Source organism: Epinephelus moara, chromosome 4 (genome assembly GCF_006386435.1).
Source record: "Epinephelus moara isolate mb chromosome 4, YSFRI_EMoa_1.0, whole genome shotgun sequence".
In the NCBI taxonomy this organism is placed as follows: Eukaryota; Metazoa; Chordata; class Actinopteri; order Perciformes; family Serranidae; genus Epinephelus; species Epinephelus moara.
The window spans coordinates 17,534,307-17,556,648 of record NC_065509.1 but is presented as its reverse complement, the minus strand read 5'-3'; the positions used below and the strand labels follow the sequence as shown (position 1 = coordinate 17,556,648).

The 22,342-nt window shown below is 41.4% G+C and overlaps 2 protein-coding genes across 2 annotated transcripts; both read left to right on the top strand.

The window, feature by feature from the left end:
• Nucleotides 1-345: 345 nt before the first annotated feature.
• Nucleotides 346-12,616, top strand: fam193b (family with sequence similarity 193 member B). Its single transcript, XM_050041928.1, has 10 exons — nt 346-666; nt 1,982-2,260; nt 2,928-3,114; nt 5,202-5,420; nt 6,670-7,081; nt 7,191-7,374; nt 7,483-7,716; nt 9,444-10,485; nt 10,576-10,651; nt 10,793-12,616. Exons 1-10 carry the CDS (start codon nt 508-510, stop codon nt 10,887-10,889), a joined length of 2,889 nt encoding a protein of 962 aa, XP_049897885.1. The 5' UTR covers nt 346-507; the 3' UTR covers nt 10,890-12,616.
• Nucleotides 12,617-12,731: 115 nt separating this feature from the next.
• Nucleotides 12,732-22,323, top strand: LOC126388693 (probable ATP-dependent RNA helicase DDX41). Its single transcript, XM_050041929.1, has 17 exons — nt 12,732-12,900; nt 13,718-13,813; nt 14,968-15,118; nt 15,235-15,309; nt 15,514-15,574; nt 15,667-15,803; nt 15,918-15,990; nt 16,095-16,248; nt 16,447-16,583; nt 16,835-16,997; nt 18,861-18,992; nt 19,109-19,180; nt 19,269-19,365; nt 19,692-19,841; nt 19,947-20,018; nt 21,645-21,755; nt 21,920-22,323. Exons 1-17 carry the CDS (start codon nt 12,874-12,876, stop codon nt 22,054-22,056), a joined length of 1,845 nt encoding a protein of 614 aa, XP_049897886.1. The 5' UTR covers nt 12,732-12,873; the 3' UTR covers nt 22,057-22,323.
• Nucleotides 22,324-22,342: the final 19 nt, after the last annotated feature.

Here is a 22,342-nt window from a genome sequence, read left to right as displayed (position 1 = left end):
TGTTATTTCAATTCCAGTCTGCATCCATTTCATTTTCTTTCTATAATAACACATTTTTTAACATTATAGACTGTCCATACAAAGCATGGTGTAACCATATTACAGATAATATATATTAGTTAATATAAAATAATGTGCTTAATAAAGATATTCAAACACTAAAACAGTCTTTGGAATAAGCAGTGTAAGCAAAAGGATGCGTTTAATTGTCTTTTCGTACGCAGAAGAAAGTGGGAGGAGAACTTGCCCTTACTAAGTATGGCGCTGTGTGGCTTCACTGCCTGTATCAGGTTTCAGTTGTGTTGTCCGTATGGGAGTGAAGCCTCTTTGCCAGCAGTATCTTTAACCTATGAACTCCTGAGTGTGCCAGTCCTCCGCCATATTGACTGTTGTCTTGACTGGAGGAGATAGAGAACATTTTGAGGTCCGAGAAGAAACGAAAGTGTGCTCTCCAAATCACCGAAACTGGTGCAAACTTGGCGAAAGCGTATTATAAACACCGTCGTGATGGCAAGGAAGAAAAGCAAGCAGCAAGGAGTCGCCCAGAAGGAGCTTGCGCCTGGACAGCAGACCGTACCGAAGAGCCCAGTCTCTCCCGGCGATGCAGCTGACGGTGGCGGCGGAGATGCTGGGCTGGATAGGCTGGCCACTACCAGGGCGAACCAGGTAGGTTAGCTAGCAGCAAGCCAATCGCTGCTTTCTAAAACAGGCTAGCTAACCTCAGAGCTAGCACCTCCTCTGCGAACCCGAGCATCCTCCATTGTGCTTTTATTTTACGAGGCTAAATATCCTGCAGAGGTGAAGTTATATGCATCCGCGGGCTCTTCGGGAGCTATTTTAATCTTTATGTAGTATCCGTGGATGTTGAGCTCTCACGTCGTTTGATGTGTAATTAAATAAATAATGCGCTCAAGTTAGCGAGCAGACTCGTCCCCAACAGTCGGCTCTGAGGCTGTGTGGCTAGCATTGCAGCCCATCTCCTCTGCCGGACAGGTGACATTGTGCCTCGGACAGGTCGTCCCGTTTCCAGCGTTCACAAGTCCCCATCCGCCCAGCTAACCTTAGCCAGCAGGCTAACCGGGCTATCGTCTCCAGCTAGCGTGCTGCAAACGTGCTCACTGCCTACACTTGAACCCATCCGCAGGAACCACTCAGGCAGCAGTAGCTAAACAGCTGCTAGCTAGCTAATTAGCTTGTTAGCTGGAAGAGATAACGGGGTCATAATAAGGCTAGCTAACACCTCAGACATGGTTGGAGGGCTTTAATTGACTCTGCCCCACTATTTATCTTTTCTTTGCTGCATTTATTTGGTCTATTGAGTCGGTGAGTGACATAAGCTAATGCTAAAAGTTTCAGTGCATGCATGCAGCTATCAGCCAGTGATGCCTAGCTACATCGGAGACAGGAACGTATCTAAGTTCAGGGTAAACACCACCCTTTATAAGAGATGGTACGCTGCAGGCTGGACCACTTTTGTCTCAGCAACCAGCTAACCTTACATCTGAACTCTGAGTCCTGCAACCTGTCTGACTGCTGCTGGCTGGGAGTAATTACAATATACCACATGTGTCAGATGCTTGTCTAGACACGTCTATAACTAGAAATAAATCATAAAAGCAGGAAGAGTTGTGCTGTGCTTTTTTTGTAATTTTACCTCTTATAGGTGATGTCTGTCATTATATGTTACAATTATGCAACATCCAGACAACATTAGGACACATCTATATCTGTTTAGAGACATGATTGAGCCCTTTAACTAGAGGATGTTTTGCTTCACTTGTATTTGATTGCATTTGTTTTAGCTTGGTGTGCCTAGTAAACTGTGAACTGAGTGTATATGCACACATATTATTATTAATAATAATAATATCAATTGTAGAAATGATTCTGAGAGACATCTGACCTTATAGACCCCATTGTTTCCTAGTGTTTACCTGGTCTTAAGCTAATACTTGACCTCTGTATCCCTTTCTCCTCCTAGCCTATGCACACCTGCTGCCTTCTGTGCCACCGAGAATTTAAAGACTGGGGAGCGGGCTCCGTGAACGGACTCCCCGGGGGCCATGGGACCAAGCTGGCTGATGCTGTGCCTGCACTCTCCCAGGCCTTATTGCGGGAGGCGCCAGGGCGCAAGCTTGCTGATGCGGTGCCCTCGCTGTCTCAGTCCCTGCTGGGAGAGGTGCCTCTGTGGATATGTCAGAGCTGCTGCAAGAGTGTGGAAGAGGAGGAGAGGCGGAGCACCCAGGAGCAACCAACGCCGGTAAATAAAAGGGGACTGATTTGGGTCATATGTCTGGATCTTTCTCACGACTTCTTCTTCTTATTTTTTGGTTAAACTGTGTTGGTCTCTGTTGCCTGAGGTAGTTTCCTCTTTATTCATCCTACAAGGCATTGGATTTGCACGTGCTTACTCACAAATACATCTGTCTAAATGTCATGTTGGATTTAATTAGTGTAAACATGACGTCTACTTTTTGCCTTTTTTGGAAGCAACCTATTATGTGTTTGTGTCTCTGTGGCAAATACAAGGCAGCAGCAGCTGGTACACTTTTTTTCTTAGTTGTTTTTACATAAATACTTTACATGAAATGCAAATTTTGAAGACGTCGTTATCATCATACTGAAGCTTGACTGCAGATGAACGTGGTGTTCAAGATGTTTTGTCGATATTTGGCTTGCAAATGTTTAAAATAACAAAAAAGCAACAGAAGCTGAAAAGTCCCCTGCAGCAGTGTTTTTATTTTAATGTTTGTTTTTTTTACTTACTCAAGATTGATAAATGCATTTTAAAGATGTTTTTTGCTTGTCTTGTCATACTCCCTTCTTTGTATTACAAGCTAATATTGGTAGTTACTCAGTGCCAAATGTTTGCCTATGTAGACTGCCCTGAGATTAAACAGTTTTTTTGTGTTTCTTTTTTAATTCAGGTACCATTGTCACACTCTTCCTCCTGTAAGTCGCAGAGCTGTGGAAACGGTTACCCGGAGCAAAGTACTGTGGATTGGGACCCGAGTTCCTTCCTGTCAGCCCACAAACTGTCAGGTCTCTGGAACTCTGCCCACACCAACGGAGGGGAACACTGCAACCACAACACTTCTTCACACACACAACAAGGTCTGTCATCACTGGGAAAACCACAAAACATTTAACAATTGTGACAGTAATTGCTGAAAACATCACAAACTGAAATTTCATGCTGTGTTGTGAGTTTCAGTTTTGTGAAACGGGCACAAATGAGTTTTGAATCAGAGCTCTATGGCTGGATTTTTAGCGTACTTACTTGGCAATAGATGTGTGATACATTTTTGGCTACTTTGTTCAGGTGTACTTTGTCTAGGAAGAACAAAGAGGCATCTAGTGGAAGCTCACAACGCTCTACTTCTTGAGGTCGTTAGAGCTCACTATGAAAGGTGGAATAATGATTTAAGATAAGCTTCTTGTCAAAACTAGTAAATGCACTTGGATGATGGAGATAAATTTAACTTTACAATGAGACTTAGGACTGAAATAGCAGTAAGAAAACCCTTTTTTTTTAAGAAAAAAAAGCATTGGACTTATTTAAAATTAATTTAATCATCATCGGAGGACACTGGCTGTTTGGCATAGAAACAGAAATGTTTGCAAGCTGTGCTGTAGTCAGAATCAAATATCAGTGTCAGTGGAAATGTTACAGCAGAGCAGGAGCAATTGTCTGCCTAATCTTCTGGAATTATTCTGGCACAATTTACATGGACTAAATTCAATTTTTTCATCATACTAATCAAATCTACCAAAGTCTTGAGAGCTACAAAAAAAAAGCAGAACCAAGCATTTATCGCACGCCTGAACTTGCAGCTCTCCAATTTAATGAAGACTAAAAAACTTGTCTTTCACTGGGGTGGTTAAAAGTGATCATCACTCACACGCATTGTGTTTCTTTTTTTCTTGGAATATCTGTAATGCATAAAACTCCTTAAACAGAATTATGAAATTGAGTCCTGACTTGTCAGTGTGGATATTGCTGATTTTCAAATTAGCATCATTGTCATACAGAAAGAAAAACAGTGTAAATCAAAAATTGAGATGCATTAAAATTTGACTCTTAATAGAACTGCATTACACAGTAACTCAGGTGCACTGCCCTAGCTTAAACACACCTGAGAGAAGTGTCATCAAAGGAGAATTGAAAATGGAACTAAGACACGTTTGTACTGGGCCTGAGAAAGGCAGTTGTGTATAAAATGGGAAACTTAGCCATGTCACACAGCTGTGATCTTTGTTGTTGTCTGTTTTCTTCCTGTTTCTTGGCTGTCATCAAACCACTTTGTGGAGTTTATCTGGTGCGGAACTGTGGTTGTATTTCTAGTTTAGCAAATACTTAAACGGGTCATGTTGCCAAATTGCATTTAAACGAGGGTAAGTGAACGTAGTCATAAGTGATGGCATGCGTGCTCAGTGCAGCTGTGCCCTTCCTGCGTGGGCAAAGTTACATTCAAATAATTACTTTCGAAAGTTTGCTGGTGACCAATCAGGTTTTCCATCTAGGAGTAATATCAAACAAATATTGTCTTAAGTTGGATGGGAACTGGGCTACCTATAGTGTTCGTCATCGTTACATACAATGCAGATGTTCAGTGTATATTAAGTTACAGTGATTTGTATCAATTTTGAGTGGCAACTGTGGACCAATGCCACACAGACATAGCGTGTTAAATTATTCAAATGTTGTAGTACTACTTCCTCATTTTTATTTTGGTTGGCATGAAGGAGTTTTATCCTGAAACTGTCTTTCGGTGCTGGTTTCTTTCTCATAGCAGTGGGGGGAAAAAAATCATCATTGAAGAATTAAGCATGTCTAAACAGGCCTCCAAAGAGGAAGGAATTATTCTTACAAAAAATAAAACACAGTCCAAAAAGTGAGTGTTGAATTCCCCAAATCTCAACACCTGGAAGTTCTTGAGTCAAGGGCGTTGTTCAAAGCTGTCAAACTCTCTTGAGACTTAATGGTGATTTTGTGATACAGACCTTTACACCTTTTGTATGACATTTTTAACACAGTATGCCAACAAATGAAATTGTGCAGTAGTTCTGTTCTTTAACCAAGCTTCAGTGTTTGCTCAAATTGTGGAAAGCATGGTTCAAATCAAAAATGATATTTCACTGTATTGTAATTGTTGCCATATTGTCTTAAATTCTCACCATTGAACAATTTTCACCCCCAGGTATAACAGCAGGATCAGTCTGTCATGAGAAAAGAGGACTTCATGAAGCGCCTGGGAAATCTGCTAAAACGTCGGGGACCAAAGTCTGTCCCTACAGTCACCCGTCATCCCAGAATTCCAGTGGATCCTCTGCTGGGAACCCCCTGTCTACCTCAGCAGACCTCTGTAAGACCACTCCCAAGCACTTCAAGACCATGTGCCGTCGACCAACGCCACCAGGTAGTACTTCCTGTGATTCTTAGGGTTATTAACAGAGTAACTTACTGTAAGGGACCCCTTTTTGATCAGAGTGAGCTGCCAACCCCTGACTAAGTGACATATTTTAGGGATGTTTCATATAAAATTCAACGCAAAACAATAACACTACAGGACAACAAATGAACTGTACAACTAACACAAATAGTGAAAGCGATGTGCCTCTCACATACTGGCGTATTGTCAATGACAAATTTATAAATAACGAAATTAAATAACGCAAATGTCTGTAAGGTTCCGTCACAAGACTCTGACCTGTTAACTCCTGACCTGCAGCTTCCAGTTGCCCTTCACACAGAGCAGGCACAACAGACTGACAGCAATGCACACTTGACGGCCAGGGTCCGAAATTAACAACTGCCCAGCGCCAAATGAGGGTAGATTTTCCATTTGGCGGAATCTCGGAAGGCTATCCATCACACTGGCGGGGTAGCCATGTAATGAAAACTATGCTGAGAGTCTCTACTTTGTTTTGGTGTCATTATCAGGCGTACTGCTCTGCTGTTCCTCTGCTGTTAGTGTCAGTGTCTGAGTTTTACACACACACAACAGCACACTACAGATGTGTTACAGTGCTGTGAAACTGACTCAAGCAATCCTTTTGCCATACGGGACATCAGCTACTCTGCTAAATTATCACTTAAGAACTTCATCTACCTAGCCCTTTGGCTGGTGGGTCAAAAAGGTTCATTTCGGACACTGGTGAAAGCACATTGGAGCGGGGCTCAGGCTCATGCTGGAGGGTACCACCACATGAAAGATGGAACCATGATACGAGGCTGTGGACGTTTGTATTACGGCTTTGGTCTCACTTTCAGAATCGTTACACTCCTAAAGGACTACATCATTTAAACAAACTTGCATTATATTGCACGGACGTGTTTTTAGATAGAAAAACATTTTTTGTACTTAACAAAATTGGCAAGCCAGTGCCTCCTTTAAAGTAAAGTTAGTCTTAGAAAAGTTTATTTTAATGAAAAAGTTCAACTTAATCTATAGAAAAGTTAACCAATTTAGTTTCCATTTAAGACATCAGTGGTAATTGCATTAATGGTAATTGGCCTACTCATTTAAGGTAGTGTGTGTATAGACTTATTTGGGTGATAAGAAATCCCATGAAATTGACTGTGTGGAACAGAGCATGAACTGAGGCACTGTGTAAAAAGATGATTCAGCGTACAAGTTATTTTTGTTCCTGTTTTCTGTCGTCCAGGTGAAGCCTTCCACCCCAGTGACCACCATCAACACACAGATTTGTCGGTACCCCCCAACAGTCCCACCGGTCTGTCTTCCCAGCATTCCTCCCTCTTGCCCCCGAAGCCAAACTCTGGGCAGCACGGTCACGTAACCTCCTCGTCTGGCAGTGGTGTGGCAGCCCACGCTCCCTTCTCCCCGCTGGTACCAAACCTCCACGGCCCCACAGCCAAACTCAATCCTCCCAGTCCAGACAGCCCAACATCTGTCCACAAGCCCAGCCCGTGCAAAAACTCCCACATTCCTGCTGTGAACACACAACACAGCAAACTGGGCACGTCTATCATGGGCTGTAACCACCCTTGTAATGGACACAGTGCGGGAACAGTGGCTACTTCAAATGTGAGCCATCTGACAGCTGGGGCCTGCAGGTTAGTATTACTGTCTCAACATTGCTTTATGTGAGGTTGTGAAATTGAGCAACCGTTTCTGTAGCTGTGTTGATTCCCCTCTGATGTGTAACGTCAATTATTTCTGCAGGGATCAAGCATGTAAGGGGCACAAAATGACTAATGGGACGTTGTGCCATCCCTCATCTGAGCTGGAGGAGGGGGAGGATGAAGACAGCAGCTCTGAGAGGAGCTCCTGTGCCTCCTCTTCCACCAACCAGAAGGATGGGAAGTACTGCGACTGCTGCTACTGCGAGTTCTTCGGACACAATGCGGTACTTACAAACCTTTTATTGCGATCCTCTTTTATGAAGTAATTAAGTGTCCCCTTTGCATAAAAGAGCTAACATGTAAACATTTTGTTATATATAACTTGGTCACAGCCTCCAGCTGCACCAACCAGCCGCAACTACGCAGAGATCAGAGAGAAGCTCCGCTCACGTCTGACCCGACGTAAAGAGGAGCTGCCTCAGCGTCAAGATTCAGAACTGACAGTGGCTGGTGCCATTGACAACCGGGACGTAGATGAGCTGCTAGACTTCATAAACAGTTCGGAGCCCAAACCTGTCAACAGTGCCAAGGCTGCCAAAAGGGCTCGACACAAACAAAAGAAGAAGGTGCGGTAATGTTAGAAACTTAGTTTGAATGTATAGTTTGTTTGTCTGTTTTATTTTTGTTTTGTTTTGTTTTTTCATTTTAATTAGAAGATCATCTTATTTTGTTATGGCTGGGTATTGTTTTAAAGATTTTTATACTAGTACTCATACAGTACTTGAGAACAACCAGAATTTGATTCTGTAGGCTACTTAGTGATAGTAACATCTCGTACTCTACAAAACCCTTTTGTCATTTAACAAAAGAAGCCAACATCCTGTAACAGTAAGTGTTGCCTAAGCGCAAATACTTCTACAAGAACTTCACCTAAATAGAGTAAAATTTACAAAATGTAAAGTTATAATCCCTTTGATTAATTTCTATCAACAGATATTTGCGTATGTGTGCAGAACCTGTTAGCAGTGGGACAAGATTTTGGTAAAGGAAGCATTCTGGTTTACGTTTGTGGTCTGAGTAGTATTGACCAATCTGGTTTTAGCAGCAGGTAAACAGTCTGTTTGGAAAGGCGGAACACATTGGTGGAAATGCAATCTCTGAACCCATCAGCTATCGTCTGACGACAATTTAGCTCTATAGGCGAAATGACCAGCACATGGAAGAGAAAGTCTTGGCTCAGATATCCGCTGGATATACCGGATCAGCTCGAAATATTGGCCCTAGCCCCCAGAGGCTCATCATCAAACCAGTAGCTGATGGGTTTTGGAGCATTAACTTAATACAGTTCTGTTATGGCATTAGGAAAGTGAACAAAAACCAGGGAGGTAGATGTTGGTGAGATAAAATTTCAAACTGTAAAACTGGATTACATGAGTGCATCATTTCCTGTGTGGGTAGGCAATTCGAATCCTGTGTGGATATGGCAGGCTAATGAAAACTACTACATAGAGAGGTAATTACATAATGTAAATTCAGTAAATAGCTATTGCTGAAAAATGTAGTCTGTAATTATCAAAAAGGCAGTTTGATTTCATGGAAATCTTATGGATTTTAATTTAAAATCAGAAACTAAGTAATGAAAGAATAAATTACAAGATTACAAATCCAACCAGACATTTATTGCCAGATTTCAGTAGGTTTGATACTCAGTGCTACAGATACATTGTGATCACTGCTTAAAAAAAACACATGGAGGTGTAGGACTGGGTATTGTTTTAAAAAATTACGATACCGTCACCAATACCAGTACCCGTAAAGTGATACAGATACCAATAGGGTACCTAATTTGATACCTTTTTTCTACCTTATTCAATACCCCACAACGTGAATCGAAGCATTCAGTTGAGTTAAAGGCCACCATTCCTCCCCATTCAAATATTTTTTACACAAATACATTTTGAAAGTGTCCAAAGAATCAAAGTATTACTTAAATAATTGTCCAGAGACACCGCTCTCGACTACACGGCACCAAAGACTGTATGGTTTGATAGTAGCTGCTGCAGTAGTGGATCAGTCGCACATGCCGTTCAATCAAAGAATGCTTTTGGTGGCTGGCTGCAGGCAAATCCATACAAATAGCCTTTTTTCTAAATCTGGGTACAAAAAGGATCAAATGCAAGTGTCTGGAGAAGTTTCAATACTACTTGGTGCGTCGTTATTTTGGTTAATGCCTTTAAAGGTATCATGTAGCGATACCCTGCCCTACTGAGGTGTGATACTTATCAATGTATGATCTCAGTAACGTTGCATTTTGTGTGTGTCCCTGTTCACGTCTGTGTCATTTCTGTTTCAGGAAAAAGCTCAGCAGGGCATGGGTGCTGCAGGCAGTGACCCCCACTCCAATCCATCTGAGCCTGTCGACGACGAGCCCATCCCTGATGGTTCAGAAGCCAGTCGGTTGCTTGATTGGCCTCAGCTGGAGCTGGAGCGCGTCAACAGTTTCCTCACCAGTCGACTCGAAGAGATTAAAAACACCATCAAAGACTCAATCCGGGCCTCATTTAGCATGTACGACCTCAATCTGGATGTTAATGACTTCCCAAAGAAGGCGGCGACGTTGGAGGGTAACCACTTACTGTCCCATCTCAATGGTTCCTCTGACCTGCAGCAGATAGACCTTGACCTTGCCCCCCTTTCGCTGGGAACCTTTAAGAGCTTTAATGGATGGGAGGACACAACCACCCTCTCATCCCCTAATACCACGACCACGGCATCAGGGGTCACTGCAGGGTCCAAGGACATCCAGCGGTTGCACACTACTCCCAGTCTCTCAAAGCTCATAAGGGTTCGGTCCCCGGAAAGATGCACTTCCACTGGATGTGACAGTTTGCCACAGGTGCCAGCCCAAACCACAGCGAAATCGAATGAGGACGCCTCTGATCCCAAGAACACAACAGTAGGGAACAGTGGTGCAAAGTCAAAGAAGAATAAAAAGCAGCAGCAGCAAAGACAGGAGCAATCTGTGTCAGAGCAAAACTCCAACAAACCAACCAAAGCTGCCTCTGGGAGTGAAACACAGAAAAGCAATGAGTGTAAAGAAACGGCGTCTAATGGCTCAAAAGCGGGGAACAAACAGCCCCAGCACCCGGCAGACAACCAGAGAAATGGGCCTAAGAAAGCTGAGGAGGGCAGATCGTCTAAACATGCTGCAAACGGCGGCCTCTCGAATGCACAAAGAGGGAAAGGTGACACAGAAATGCGAGGAGGTCGGTCTGAGCAGGAATTAGAAAGCAAAGCTCACCCCACCATTCCAGCTAATGGGCAGCAACAGCAACAAGCCAAGGGGAAGAATAAGAAGAACAAGAACAAGGGTGAAAAACCCAGCAGTGCTATCGGTACAATAAACTATGTTTAACACTGTGCAAAATTATGTCTTCATTTGTAATGTCGTTAACTGACATTTAATCTTTATTTTTATATCCTAGATGATGTATTTCTCCCAAAAGATGTGGATCCAACAGAAATGGATGAGATTGATCGGGAAGTGGAATACTTCAAAAGGTAGGCTGAACGTAGCATTGTGTCGGGATGCTTTTAAAAGAACTTTGAGCTAAGCTGTTGCATTGATTAACAGTAACCGCATCACTAAAACTGGGTGTTATTTCTTTCTCCTCCTCCTTTGTCTGTGTTCCTTCCCTCTAGGTTTTGCCTTGATTCTGCGAAACAGACTCGCCAGAAGGTAGCAGTGAATTGGTCCAACTTCAGCCTCAAAAAGGTTCCTTCCAATGCAGCTCAATAACTTGGATGAGTGCCAGAAAAAGAAAAAAAAACTTCACACCACCACAAACTCTTTCAGTAGAGCCCCATTTGGCCTGAGGCCTTCTCTCATTCCCTGTTTTCTTCTCTTCCTTACTAAGCCAAGGGACCCTGGTTCACATACTCTCCATTCAGAGGACTGAAACATAACTTGTGGCTGACAAGCCAGGGATCACTCTCAAGGCCAACTCTACCCTTTGCTATTACTGCAATGTTCACTAAATGAGAGATGCAAAAATGGAAAAAAAAGTCTGTTGAATCCACTGCATCCATGTGCTTACTTATGTAGTATGTAAACAATTACCTTACATTAAATAAATGTTTTTATCACAAATCTGAGACATTTTAACGTTGTTAAACTTATGAATTCAGATCAGTTCAATTTGGTGATCATACATTCTGCACTGCTACCTTCCCACCCATGACACCAGTCTCAGTAGACTCTGGAGACCGTTTGTCTGATGCTGTACAACTGTCAAAAAGGAGCACAAAACAACATTTTGACCTAATTTTAGGGGACAACACTGACACCCTCCTCTTTTGCAGGGAGCAGGGGTGGCAAACATTGAGACTGCAGATTGTGGTTGTTTTCAATTGGAATACTTCTCTCAATATTTAATTATGATCATCAAATGATAAGTAATCAGTGGTCGAAAATGAAATGACAAACACTCGTTTACCTACCTGCTACACTCTTATCTTTTTGTATGAAATTATGTAAAAGAAAAAGATTTTTTAAAAAAAACATGAATGTTTGACAGTTCGGTACACCAACAACGCTGATAGAATCTAGTGGGAACTTTTAAATTTACTGTGTATAACACATGGCTCACAGAATGCATCTTAAAAAATCTAATTAAGCACCCTTGCAAATATGTCCCCACGCATGACATGCAGAACAGCAACTTCTAAATACTGCCCCCCAATCATGAATTGGGCAAAGTTAAATGTGTCTGTTGCTTCACTGTCAATCCTCCCTTGGTGTTAACCTTCTATAGTGATATCCAGTATACACTCTGCCATCTGTAGAGGAAAGCCCTTTACCACAGTTTTCTCACTCCCTAACTGTTATTTTACCCCCCCTATATCCCAACACTGACAGGTACACCAGTGTGCAATGTTCATTTTAACATTGGGACCATCACACGTTGTTTGGCACAGTTGATTTCAATGCTTGTACATACTGAGTGATTATTTTGGGCCCTTTTGAGCCTTTGTCATGCGTTTCTGGGGTGTGTGTGCGTGTGTGTGGTGAGATATATTTTCAACCATACTACTCTTTTCCCTGTACTGTGACCTTGGTGGCACCCTGTACCTCAGCTAGCCTATCTGAAGTCCAAGTCTTCATGATCTGTTGATGACAAATATCACTGCAGAGTTGATACTTTGGGAACAAGGGCCTTGAGATTTACATCGATAACCATGTTTTAGCTGATGGCTTTCATTGAGGTGGATCATTTCTTTCCTGAATCTGTGCTGAGATTTTGTTTTCATATAACATCTCTGATGCTTTCCAGGTTATATTCAATTAGAGAAGATTATCTTAATGTTTCGAATGTAGATTTATACTATATCAATAATAGCCAAGTGTATGTTGGCTTGTTTCTTTTTTTAAAATTCACTTTTGATACTGTGAAAAAATCTTTCGTTCAGAAAGATTAAAAACAATACAGTTTTGACAAAAATAAAGTGTGGTGTTTGCTTTCTAAGTTTATCTATTTGGTTTGCTTTATATGATGTACCGTTTGTACGAGCTGCCTCTCCCGACTCCAGACTGAATCGCTTTCAAGTATTTGGACGCAGCGTCTCGATGAAGTTTGACCCTTCCAGCATCCCGTACAGTATCAGAGCTTCCTGTGTGGTGTAAACATGCGGATTAGGCTTATTTATTGAATTGTGTATCGAGTATTTGGTCAATAACTCTGTGGTTTAAGTACAAAGAGAACGATATTGTATTCAGAAATAAAATGGAGACCGAAAATCGACCAAGAAAGGTAAGTTAAGCGCATATTAGCGTTCACAGTATGAAGAGGTTACACTAGCTAATGCTAGCTAAAGTTAGCTAGCTAGTCCAACATTAGCGTATTTAACGTGGCTTAATGTTATCCACCACGCAGTTTATATCTTTGAAACAGACCAAGAAATAACGTTAAACTAATGTGTTTTAATAATATATAATTTTTAATTAGACTTTCATATGAATGTGCTAAAGGTCCACGAGTAGCTAGCTATTAAGCAGTGCCCTATCAAACACGGTCAATACGTAGTGGTGACGTTTATACCGTTACTGGTACAAAACGTAGAAGTGCATTTATGTAATAGGTATATATAAGAGTACTTGAATTAGTTTTTAGTTCAGTAATAACGGTCTTAAGTTGAAGGCATATCACATGAAAAAAGCACGATTCCCTGTAACTGTGCTTATACATTATCAGTGTGGACGTAATGATGTTATTGATTATCAAAATTGTAAGACTTAACGTTAAAGAAGTCCTGTGACGCCACACCACTTCACCTTTTTACCATTAGACTATTCACATAGTTAGCTCTTTTAAAATAAGACTTTTATTAAAACGTTAGTGATGTATCCTTTGCAAAAGTTTTGACAAAAGTAAACCTAACAAGACTGCTAACTAAAGTCAAGATGTCCTAAAGGGTGTAGTACAGTCCCTTCAGCTAATTCATGTAGAAGTGTATGGGAAACAAATTTATATGATGTCAAGGGTTAAGTATTCTTGGAGGCACTTCACCTCACTGTAGAGGGCAAATACAAGAGATAATACTTCTGATAATGGTGATGTTTTTACACAGAGATCTTATGGGGAGGATGAAAAGTCTGGCTCTGAAGGCTCGGAGGATGACGATTATGTGCCCTATGTTCCTGTCAAAATAAGAAAACAACAAATGGTAAGTTATTGTGCACTGTCCTGTTTAACACTTTGGATATTAGTAAGGATGCACCAATCTGATCCACCAGCTCCACACAGGGGGAGCCAAGGCCTTACTAAGCAGATCAGGGATGTTAGCCAGATGTGGCTGTTCCACATTGAGCACAGCTTCTTTGTCAGTGTTATTATTAAATTCTATGTTTTATTAAATTTTTTGCCACAAAAAGCTGCCGACTCAGTTTTCAGCATCAAAGCAGTCCCTTACCTTATGTTACCTTGCATAAATTTAATAGCCAATGAGTTCTTCGCAGTGAGCTATATGGAATTAGAGTTTATCTAGTATCTGTAATGGCAGATACCCCCAGTTGAGGTGTCAGAATTAGTATCAGAAGTGAGGAAGTGTGATTGGTGCATCCCTAATTAGGAGTGCATGGTTAGTTTAACATAGATTTCTCATGAGGAACATAACATCACTGTAAAAGTTGTACTATATTTTGATTTTACAAACATGTATAGATGTCACTTCCAGTTAGGGCTGGGTGATGTCTCAATATTCTATTGATATTGTGATGTGAGACTAGATACCTTCATAGATTTTGGACATAATATCGCAAGTGTTGTCTTTTTTGGTTTTAAAGGCTGTAGTAGAGTGATGTAATTTTCTGAACTCACCAAACTCCTCTAATTGTTCTATTATTTGCCTTTACCTACTTAGTCATTATATCCACATTACTGATGATTATTTATCAAAAATCTCATTGTGTAAATATTTTGTTAAAGCACCAATACTCAACCCAACAATATCAGAATCAAAATGGGAGTCCAGCTCTACCCCAACAATGTTACTGGCCTTGTGAATCAGTTTATTGAGTCTGCTGGCGTCTGTAACCCTCAACCTGCTGCCCCAGCACACAACGCCAAACAGGATAGCACTGGCCACCACAGACTCATAAAACATCCTCAGCATTGTCTAGCAGATGTTGAAGGATCTCAGCCTCCTCAGAAAATGGAGGTGGCTGTGGCCCCTCTTGTAGAGGGCTATATCGTTGTAATATTTATATCAAGGTATTTGGTAAAAAAAAATTATGATTTGATTTTCTCCATATCACCCAGCCCTACATCCAGTTACCACATTTTCATAATGCATTTTTCTTTAACATGTGTCCCTCACAGCTACAGAAGATGTTACGTCTGCGAGGAAAGGCAGTGGACGAGGAGCAGAAGGACAGTGGAGAGGAGCAGAGGGATGAAGATGAGGGTCTTGGTCCACGCTCCAACGTCAGTCTCCTTGACCAGCATCAGCACCTCAAGGAAAAAGCAGAAGGTAGCTGGTTCAAACATGATCCTATCTGGATTATGATTGTTATATTACACTGCTCTTGAAACATGACCATACTAGTTCTGTAATATCTCACCCGCTCTGTGTTTTTGTATCGACAGCTCGTAAGGAGTCAGCCAAGGAGAAGCAACTGAAAGAGGAAGAGAAGATTCTTGAGAGCGTTGCAGAGGGCAGAGGTAAAATTAGACTTAGCCTTTATTGTCCCAGGGGGAGATTCTTTTTTCCCAGCCCTGTACATTGTCAGACAACAGCAACATGGACAACATCATATAAACTGTACAACAGCTCACCTAAACCATAGACCTAAAGATGTTAAAACAGTTTGTGCAAAATGTTCTAAACTTGAAAACTAATTTTGGGGCCTCTTATCTCTCTATCAGCTCTGATGTCTGTGAAGGAAATGGCCAAAGGTATCATATATGACGATCCCATAAAAACAAGGTAAGTTGTTGGTCAGTGAATTATAAAAAGCAACATTGTTTGTTGAGGGTTTTTTTTTTAACCTTTTCATATATCCCGGATGTTCTCTTTAGCTGGAAGGCACCACGCTACATCCTGAATATGCCAGATACCCGACATGAGCGCGTCAGGAAGAAGTTTCACATCCTGGTCGATGGAGACGGCATCCCTCCTCCAATCAAAAGCTTCAGGGAGATGAAGTTTCCACCAGGTTACAACACACTCCCTCTCCCACACATGAAAAACACATTGTCTTTCTGCGCGAGGCCTTTAGTGGTCCCACGTGATTAACAGCTGGCAACAAATCTGTCTGTTGTTTTTGCAGCAATTTTAAAAGGCTTGAAGAAGAAGGGCATTGTGCATCCCACACCTATTCAAATTCAAGGAATTCCCACAGTGTAAGTGCAGTAAATGGAAATACTCCATGCAAACAGACTGTGAAATATGTAACGTGTGATGAGTATTTGTGAACTTCTCATGAATTGACGGTGTTTGTCTGTAGTCTGTCAGGTCGTGACATGATCGGCATCGCCTTCACTGGTTCTGGAAAGACTTTGGTCTTCACTCTGCCCATCATCATGTTCTCCCTGGAGCAGGAGAAAAGGCTGCCTTTCTTCAAGAGAGAGGGACCGTATGGACTCATCATCTGTCCTTCAGTAAGACTCACGAGACAAACCCACCGAATCAATGACACAGCTTGAAATGCAGCATAAAGCTTGATTGGTGGTTACTTAAAATTACAGCATTTCTTACTGCTTTGCACTTCAGACAGATGGTACTTACTGTGAGCAACCTTGGGTTTTTTTCCTGCAACTAAGCATATCTGATTTTAATACCTTTTCCCTTCACTCCAGCGAGAGTTGGCGAGGCAGACTCACGGCATCATTGAGTACTACTGCAAGCTGCTTGAGGAGGAAGGAGCTCCTCAGCTGCGCTCTGCCCTTTGCATCGGAGGAATGTCTGTCAAGGAGCAGATGGAGGTAGTAAAACAGTAAGTAAGAGTGAGGATTTGTCTAAAAGGAATCTGTTTCTGTCTTGTATCCAGATTTTCAATTTGAACTTGTGTCAAGCAAAAAAAAATGCACGATTCAGCTGTTAAATCATTTAGAAAGAAACAAAACAGGCAAAACTTTCAGACATACAGTAAATGCAGAAAATATAGTACAAACATTTAACATGCATACTGCATATTAAAATCACAGTACTTTCTCCAACTGAATCTGAATTTCCTCTTGCTCACAGCGGTGTGCACATGATGGTCGCCACACCTGGCAGACTGATGGACTTGCTGCAGAAGAAGATGGTGAGTCTGGACATCTGCCGCTACTTGGCTCTGGATGAGGCTGATAGGATGATTGACATGGGCTTTGAGGAAGACATCAGAACCATCTTCTCCTACTTCAAGGTGAGGTCCTCCTCTGCAGCAGTGCCCACCAAATGACAGCAACCCAGAGAAACAGAATAAGAGTAGCGAAAATCAAATCAACATAGTGGAAGGTCAGAGTGGCGACCATTTTTATGTGTGCTGATGCCATTGTCATCATTGTAGCAGGCTAACTTTCTTATAAACAAACCAACTTGCGGCAAGTCACTGAGGTGACGTTTTGCAGTAACGACCAACTGAGCAGTGGAGTTGCAATAACAAGAATGGAGGATTGCTGGATTTACATTACAGCGTCACCTACTGAGAAAAGTATCTCATTAGAGTACTTTTGTTTTACTTCACTACCTAGTACGTATATAAGAAATAATGAAATAAACCCGCCAAAGGAAATAAAATATTCTTACACTTGTTGTCCTGAATAAACAAAATCCTTTGTCAAGACTAATATTAGCTTAATAGCCTTGTACCTCATTGTGAAACACACTTCATCAAACTTGACTCATCAAAGCCATCTTGGTTAACATTAGGGTGCGTTCATAAATCCAATCTGACACTACACTTAAATGAGAGCACTGTTGCTCGTAGAAACAGAGTTCTGTTTCTACATTAATTGAGGAACGGTTAAGTTAATCACACATTCACCGCTCAGCGCTTTGCTGCTCTGTCCCCAGACATAGAGTACCCAGAGTACACTGTGCTGCTCCCAGCATGTGGTGTCCTGAATAACCGAACGGTACATTCCAACAGTGCTCCGAATTCACCAACAGTCCAGTTTGTGCCAGAATGCGCTCCGGCACTCGGAGTGAATATTTCCGAACGCACCCCAAGTCTTTCCACAAATAAACCTTTGATTCACTGAGTTAGATATGAAAATATGCTGGTTCTACACGCTGATTATCCCCACTGTCTCTGTCTGCTGAGCAGCAGCTCTCAGTTGTTCTTCGAAAGCAGCTCAAGTGCATCAGGTTTCAACAAGCTTGCAATTAACGGCAACAAAAAAAAAGGGACTGTCAGTCATCTTTTAAAAGTAACAGCTTGCTTATTCAAAGGCATAACCAAATAACTGGTTACTTAAATTGCAAACTAACGCGTTACATTACTCATTAAAACAAAAAAGTAATCTGAAGACTTTCTGACACATTACCTCCAAAAGTTCTAACTTAAAATACATCTACTCACTGTGCAAATATGTCACTACTTTTGATCACTTAAAATTCAGCAATAAAAAACTCAAACTAGTGTCTGTTACACACTTTAAGACTCCACTTACATGTTTTGTCACCCTGACAACTAACACAAATTGCCATTTCCCATTGAGTTAGTCACATGACCACAGCAAACACTTCAGTGTCCTTTATATCCATTCTGTTTCTATGCAGCAACCATATAATCAATTTATTTTGTCCCCTCCATTTTTCTATTTCCTGGTTGTTAAATTTCTACTTGGACAAATTCACCACTCACTGGCATATCATTGGTCTTTTCCTCTGATTTTCACACTGAAAAGTTACGTTGGTATTTCTGGAAATTTTGCCACATTTGTACAACTTGTCTGTAAAATCTGCTACTCAGTACATTTAGGGCAAAAATAGGCCTTGCAATCACAGTCACAGAGTAATGCTTCATTTTCTATCTGTAACACTAGATGAAATTGTTTTTCCCACAGTCCTGATGCTTTCAGAGGCAGCAAATTGTGTCATCACCCAAGCACTCCCCACAGTTGGCTGATTAGTCTGTCTTCCAGCTGCTGGGCTCAATCAGTTAAAACTTTTTTTTTTTTTCAGACTCAAATCTTGTCATGAAAACTGGCCCTAGGAGATGTAGCCTGGCTTTTTGAGAGCTCAAGACAAAAAAGGTCCTATAATTTGTTATTTCTTCACGTAGGGACAAAGGCAAACCCTGCTTTTCAGCGCCACTATGCCCAAGAAGATCCAGAACTTTGCCAAGAGTGCACTGGTCAAACCCATCACAATTAACGTGGGCAGGGCCGGAGCTGCCAGCTTGGATGTCATCCAGGTATGTTCATTTGTCTCTGTAAGAGGTTTTCTGTCTTAGTCGGGGGGATTCATTGCATTCATTCATCACTCCAGAAAAATTGTGTGAGCTAAAGAACAAATACTTTGTGTGTGCAGGAAGTGGAATACGTCAAAGAGGAGGCCAAGATGGTGTACCTGCTTGAATGTCTCCAGAAAACACCACCTCCTGTCAGTACTTCTACACGTCATGACATTCACATATACCAAAACTCAAATATGTCAGATGGTAGAAAATATTGTCTGTTCATATCAATAGGTGCTGATATTTGCTGAGAAGAAGGCTGATGTAGATGCCATCCATGAGTATCTGCTGCTAAAAGGAGTTGAGGCGGTGGCCATCCATGGAGGAAAAGGTACATAGGGCTCTATTCTAATCTTTGAAATATATTTGCAATCAGTACATAGTGATAGTGATGCAGAGAGTTGCAGTATTCGGAAATAAGTCCAGCCCAGCATCAAGTTTCAGATCATCTGCACACAGCCTTACTCTTCAACTTTCTTGTAGTTGCACATCATTACCACCAGATGCCATCCTGCTTGCACATGTCACCATTTCTGCTTCCTAGTTTGTTCAACATTTCAAAGGCATAGAAAGCACTGCAGACACGTCCCTTACAGTTTCCATTTGTCATTGTGTTGCAGAATGTGGTTTGTGTAATATTTGTTGATTGTGTTTCAGATCAGGAGGAAAGAACAAAAGCTATAGAGGCATTTAAAGAAGGAAAGAAAGATGTCTTGGTTGCCACAGACGTTGCCTCCAAGGGTTTGGATTTCCCAGCCATACAGCATGTAGTGAATTATGACATGCCTGAGGAGATAGAAAACTATGGTAAGAGGAGATATATGGCCTGGTCTTCTTAAAATCAGTACATTATGTAATCATCGGCTCTCCTTAAATTACTCAAGCTGGTTTGCTGAAATTGTCTCGCTTCAGTCCACAGAATTGGAAGAACTGGACGATCAGGCAAGACCGGTATCGCCACTACATTCATCAATAAAGGCTGCGGTAAGGGGGAAAAAATTAAAGTTATTCTTTCATATGGGTATTGATTTCCGAATATTTGTAATGCATTATAGTAAATTTATTCAGCTTAATTCAGTGATAAATGACAAGTTGAAAGTAGGAAACAAGTGTTCCCTACTGTGGGTCTGTATACATTTCTCTATACATATACATATACATATACAATAGGGCTGCTACAAAGTCCCTTTTTTACACCACCTTTGCATTTTTACAGAGAACCAAACAACGGTAGCATCATGCCGGCCCAGTGTGTGGTTTTAGACTGCATGCCAGCATCCCAAAAGTAAAATAGGCAGGCATGATGTACAGCACAACAGCGTCTGCCTCTACTGTGACACATGCGCATCAGCGCTTAATAAACAATAACAATAGCATTAATATGGCAATACCAATCATTTGCCATCCCTGTTATTTGGCAGCTAATCTCGTTATCTGCTCTGACAGTAAGAAGCTTCCAGACCTCATTGTTTTCACAATTTGCAGACATTTTTGGCTGCTGCTCTTCTTCTTTGAGTTAGCTGCTAACTGCTAGCAGCTGCTTTGAAAATCCCTGGTGGTGGGTCGCACACATAAAGGGGGATTTATACTTGTGCAGCAGATCCTACGTTGTTGTGAGCATTTATACTTGTGCGATGGTGTGTCTGTGTCACTCTGCAGTTACACCTCCAAAACACTGGTCGGCGGCGGAGGTTTCTGTGAAGTGCTGTAAAGTTTAGTTGATTCAAAACACACATTAAACACACATTAAACATGGCTTAACAGAGACAGTTTCAAACACAAGAACACAAATCAGCTTCACTATAACTCGCAGTATTCACAAACACATCTTTATCTGGACACATTTTCCCCACAAACACAACATGCTAATGTTTTTAGCAGAAGCCTATGGCATTTTACATGGTATGAATTAGCCTAGCAGCTAGCGGACTTTTCTCTACTCATTTGAGGGACAACAGCAACATTTAACAAAAGTAACGTTACAAAATTCGGCTCCATTAAAACTCACAGGGTTCACTGACAAAACAACTGTCTTATACTAAACATGTTTTCCAAACAAACATAACATGCTAACGTTATTAGCACAAGCCTATGGCATTTTACATTGTATAAATTAGCGAGCGACGATTTCCTCTGCTCAGATTAAATCCCGAACTATAAATCCCCGAAGGATAAATCACACACAAGACCTAAAATGCTATTTTTCTGGAGGCTTTATTATCTTCCCAGTTTATTGTTTCTTATCTGTGAAATAAAGCAAATACGGCTTTTACTTCTTCTGCTGCTGGTTTGAAGGCGAGACAATTCTGAACTGCCATTCTGTGACTGTATCTTCTATAAATAACAGTGAGGCATAACAACACTGTGAAATTCCCATCTTGAACAGTCAGTGTAATAGGGGCATATGACTGTTGATCTTGAAGAAGGCCTGAGGGCAGAAACGTCATCTGAATATAAGAGAAATACATATGGACCCAGAGTGTGCAACACTTGTTTCCTACTCTCAAGTCTACTACCAGTGATCAGCTCCTCACTGTAACTCTTGGTGTGTGTTACTTGTCTATATTAAACAACAAAAAGTTAATATTAAGTGTGTGTCTTTCCCTATAGATGAGTCTGTGTTGATGGACCTGAAAGCCCTGCTAGTTGAAGCCAAGCAGAAGGTTCCTCCAGTCCTCCAGGTGCTCCAGACAGGAGACGAGACCATGCTGGACATCGGAGGTGAGTCGTTGTCATGCTCTGTCATGCTCTTTATCTATGGGTTACTCTGTAATCACTTTGTGTTTTCTTTAAAATGTTCCTCTAACCTAATCATCTCATCTCAAATTCACAGAAGTGTTGAGTGTTTGCAAACCCTTTGTGACTTACCTGATTTCTTTTTACAGGAGAGAGGGGCTGTACGTTCTGTGGCGGTCTGGGTCATCGTATTACAGACTGTCCCAAGTTGGAGGCCATGCAGACCAAGCAGGTCACCAACATCGGGCGGAAAGACTACCTGGCTCACAGCTCAATGGACTTCTAAGGGTTTTTTTTTAATAGAGGGATGATTCTCCAAAGCTAAACGGAACTGAGAAACATTTCTGAGGAAATTGTACAGCTGTTTTTCATGTCACTGAACTGAGGAAGTCTATTTGTATCATCACCTAATATAGTTCTGACACAGGTCTGTCAGATGCAACTTTCATTTTTACCTTTTTGCCTAAAAGCTGTCATACTTGTTCAGGATGTGTAGACTTTGTAATATACATTTTTGATACTTCCTATTGTAAATAAAGCCACAATATCTGTTCATGATCTTTAATGTTCTT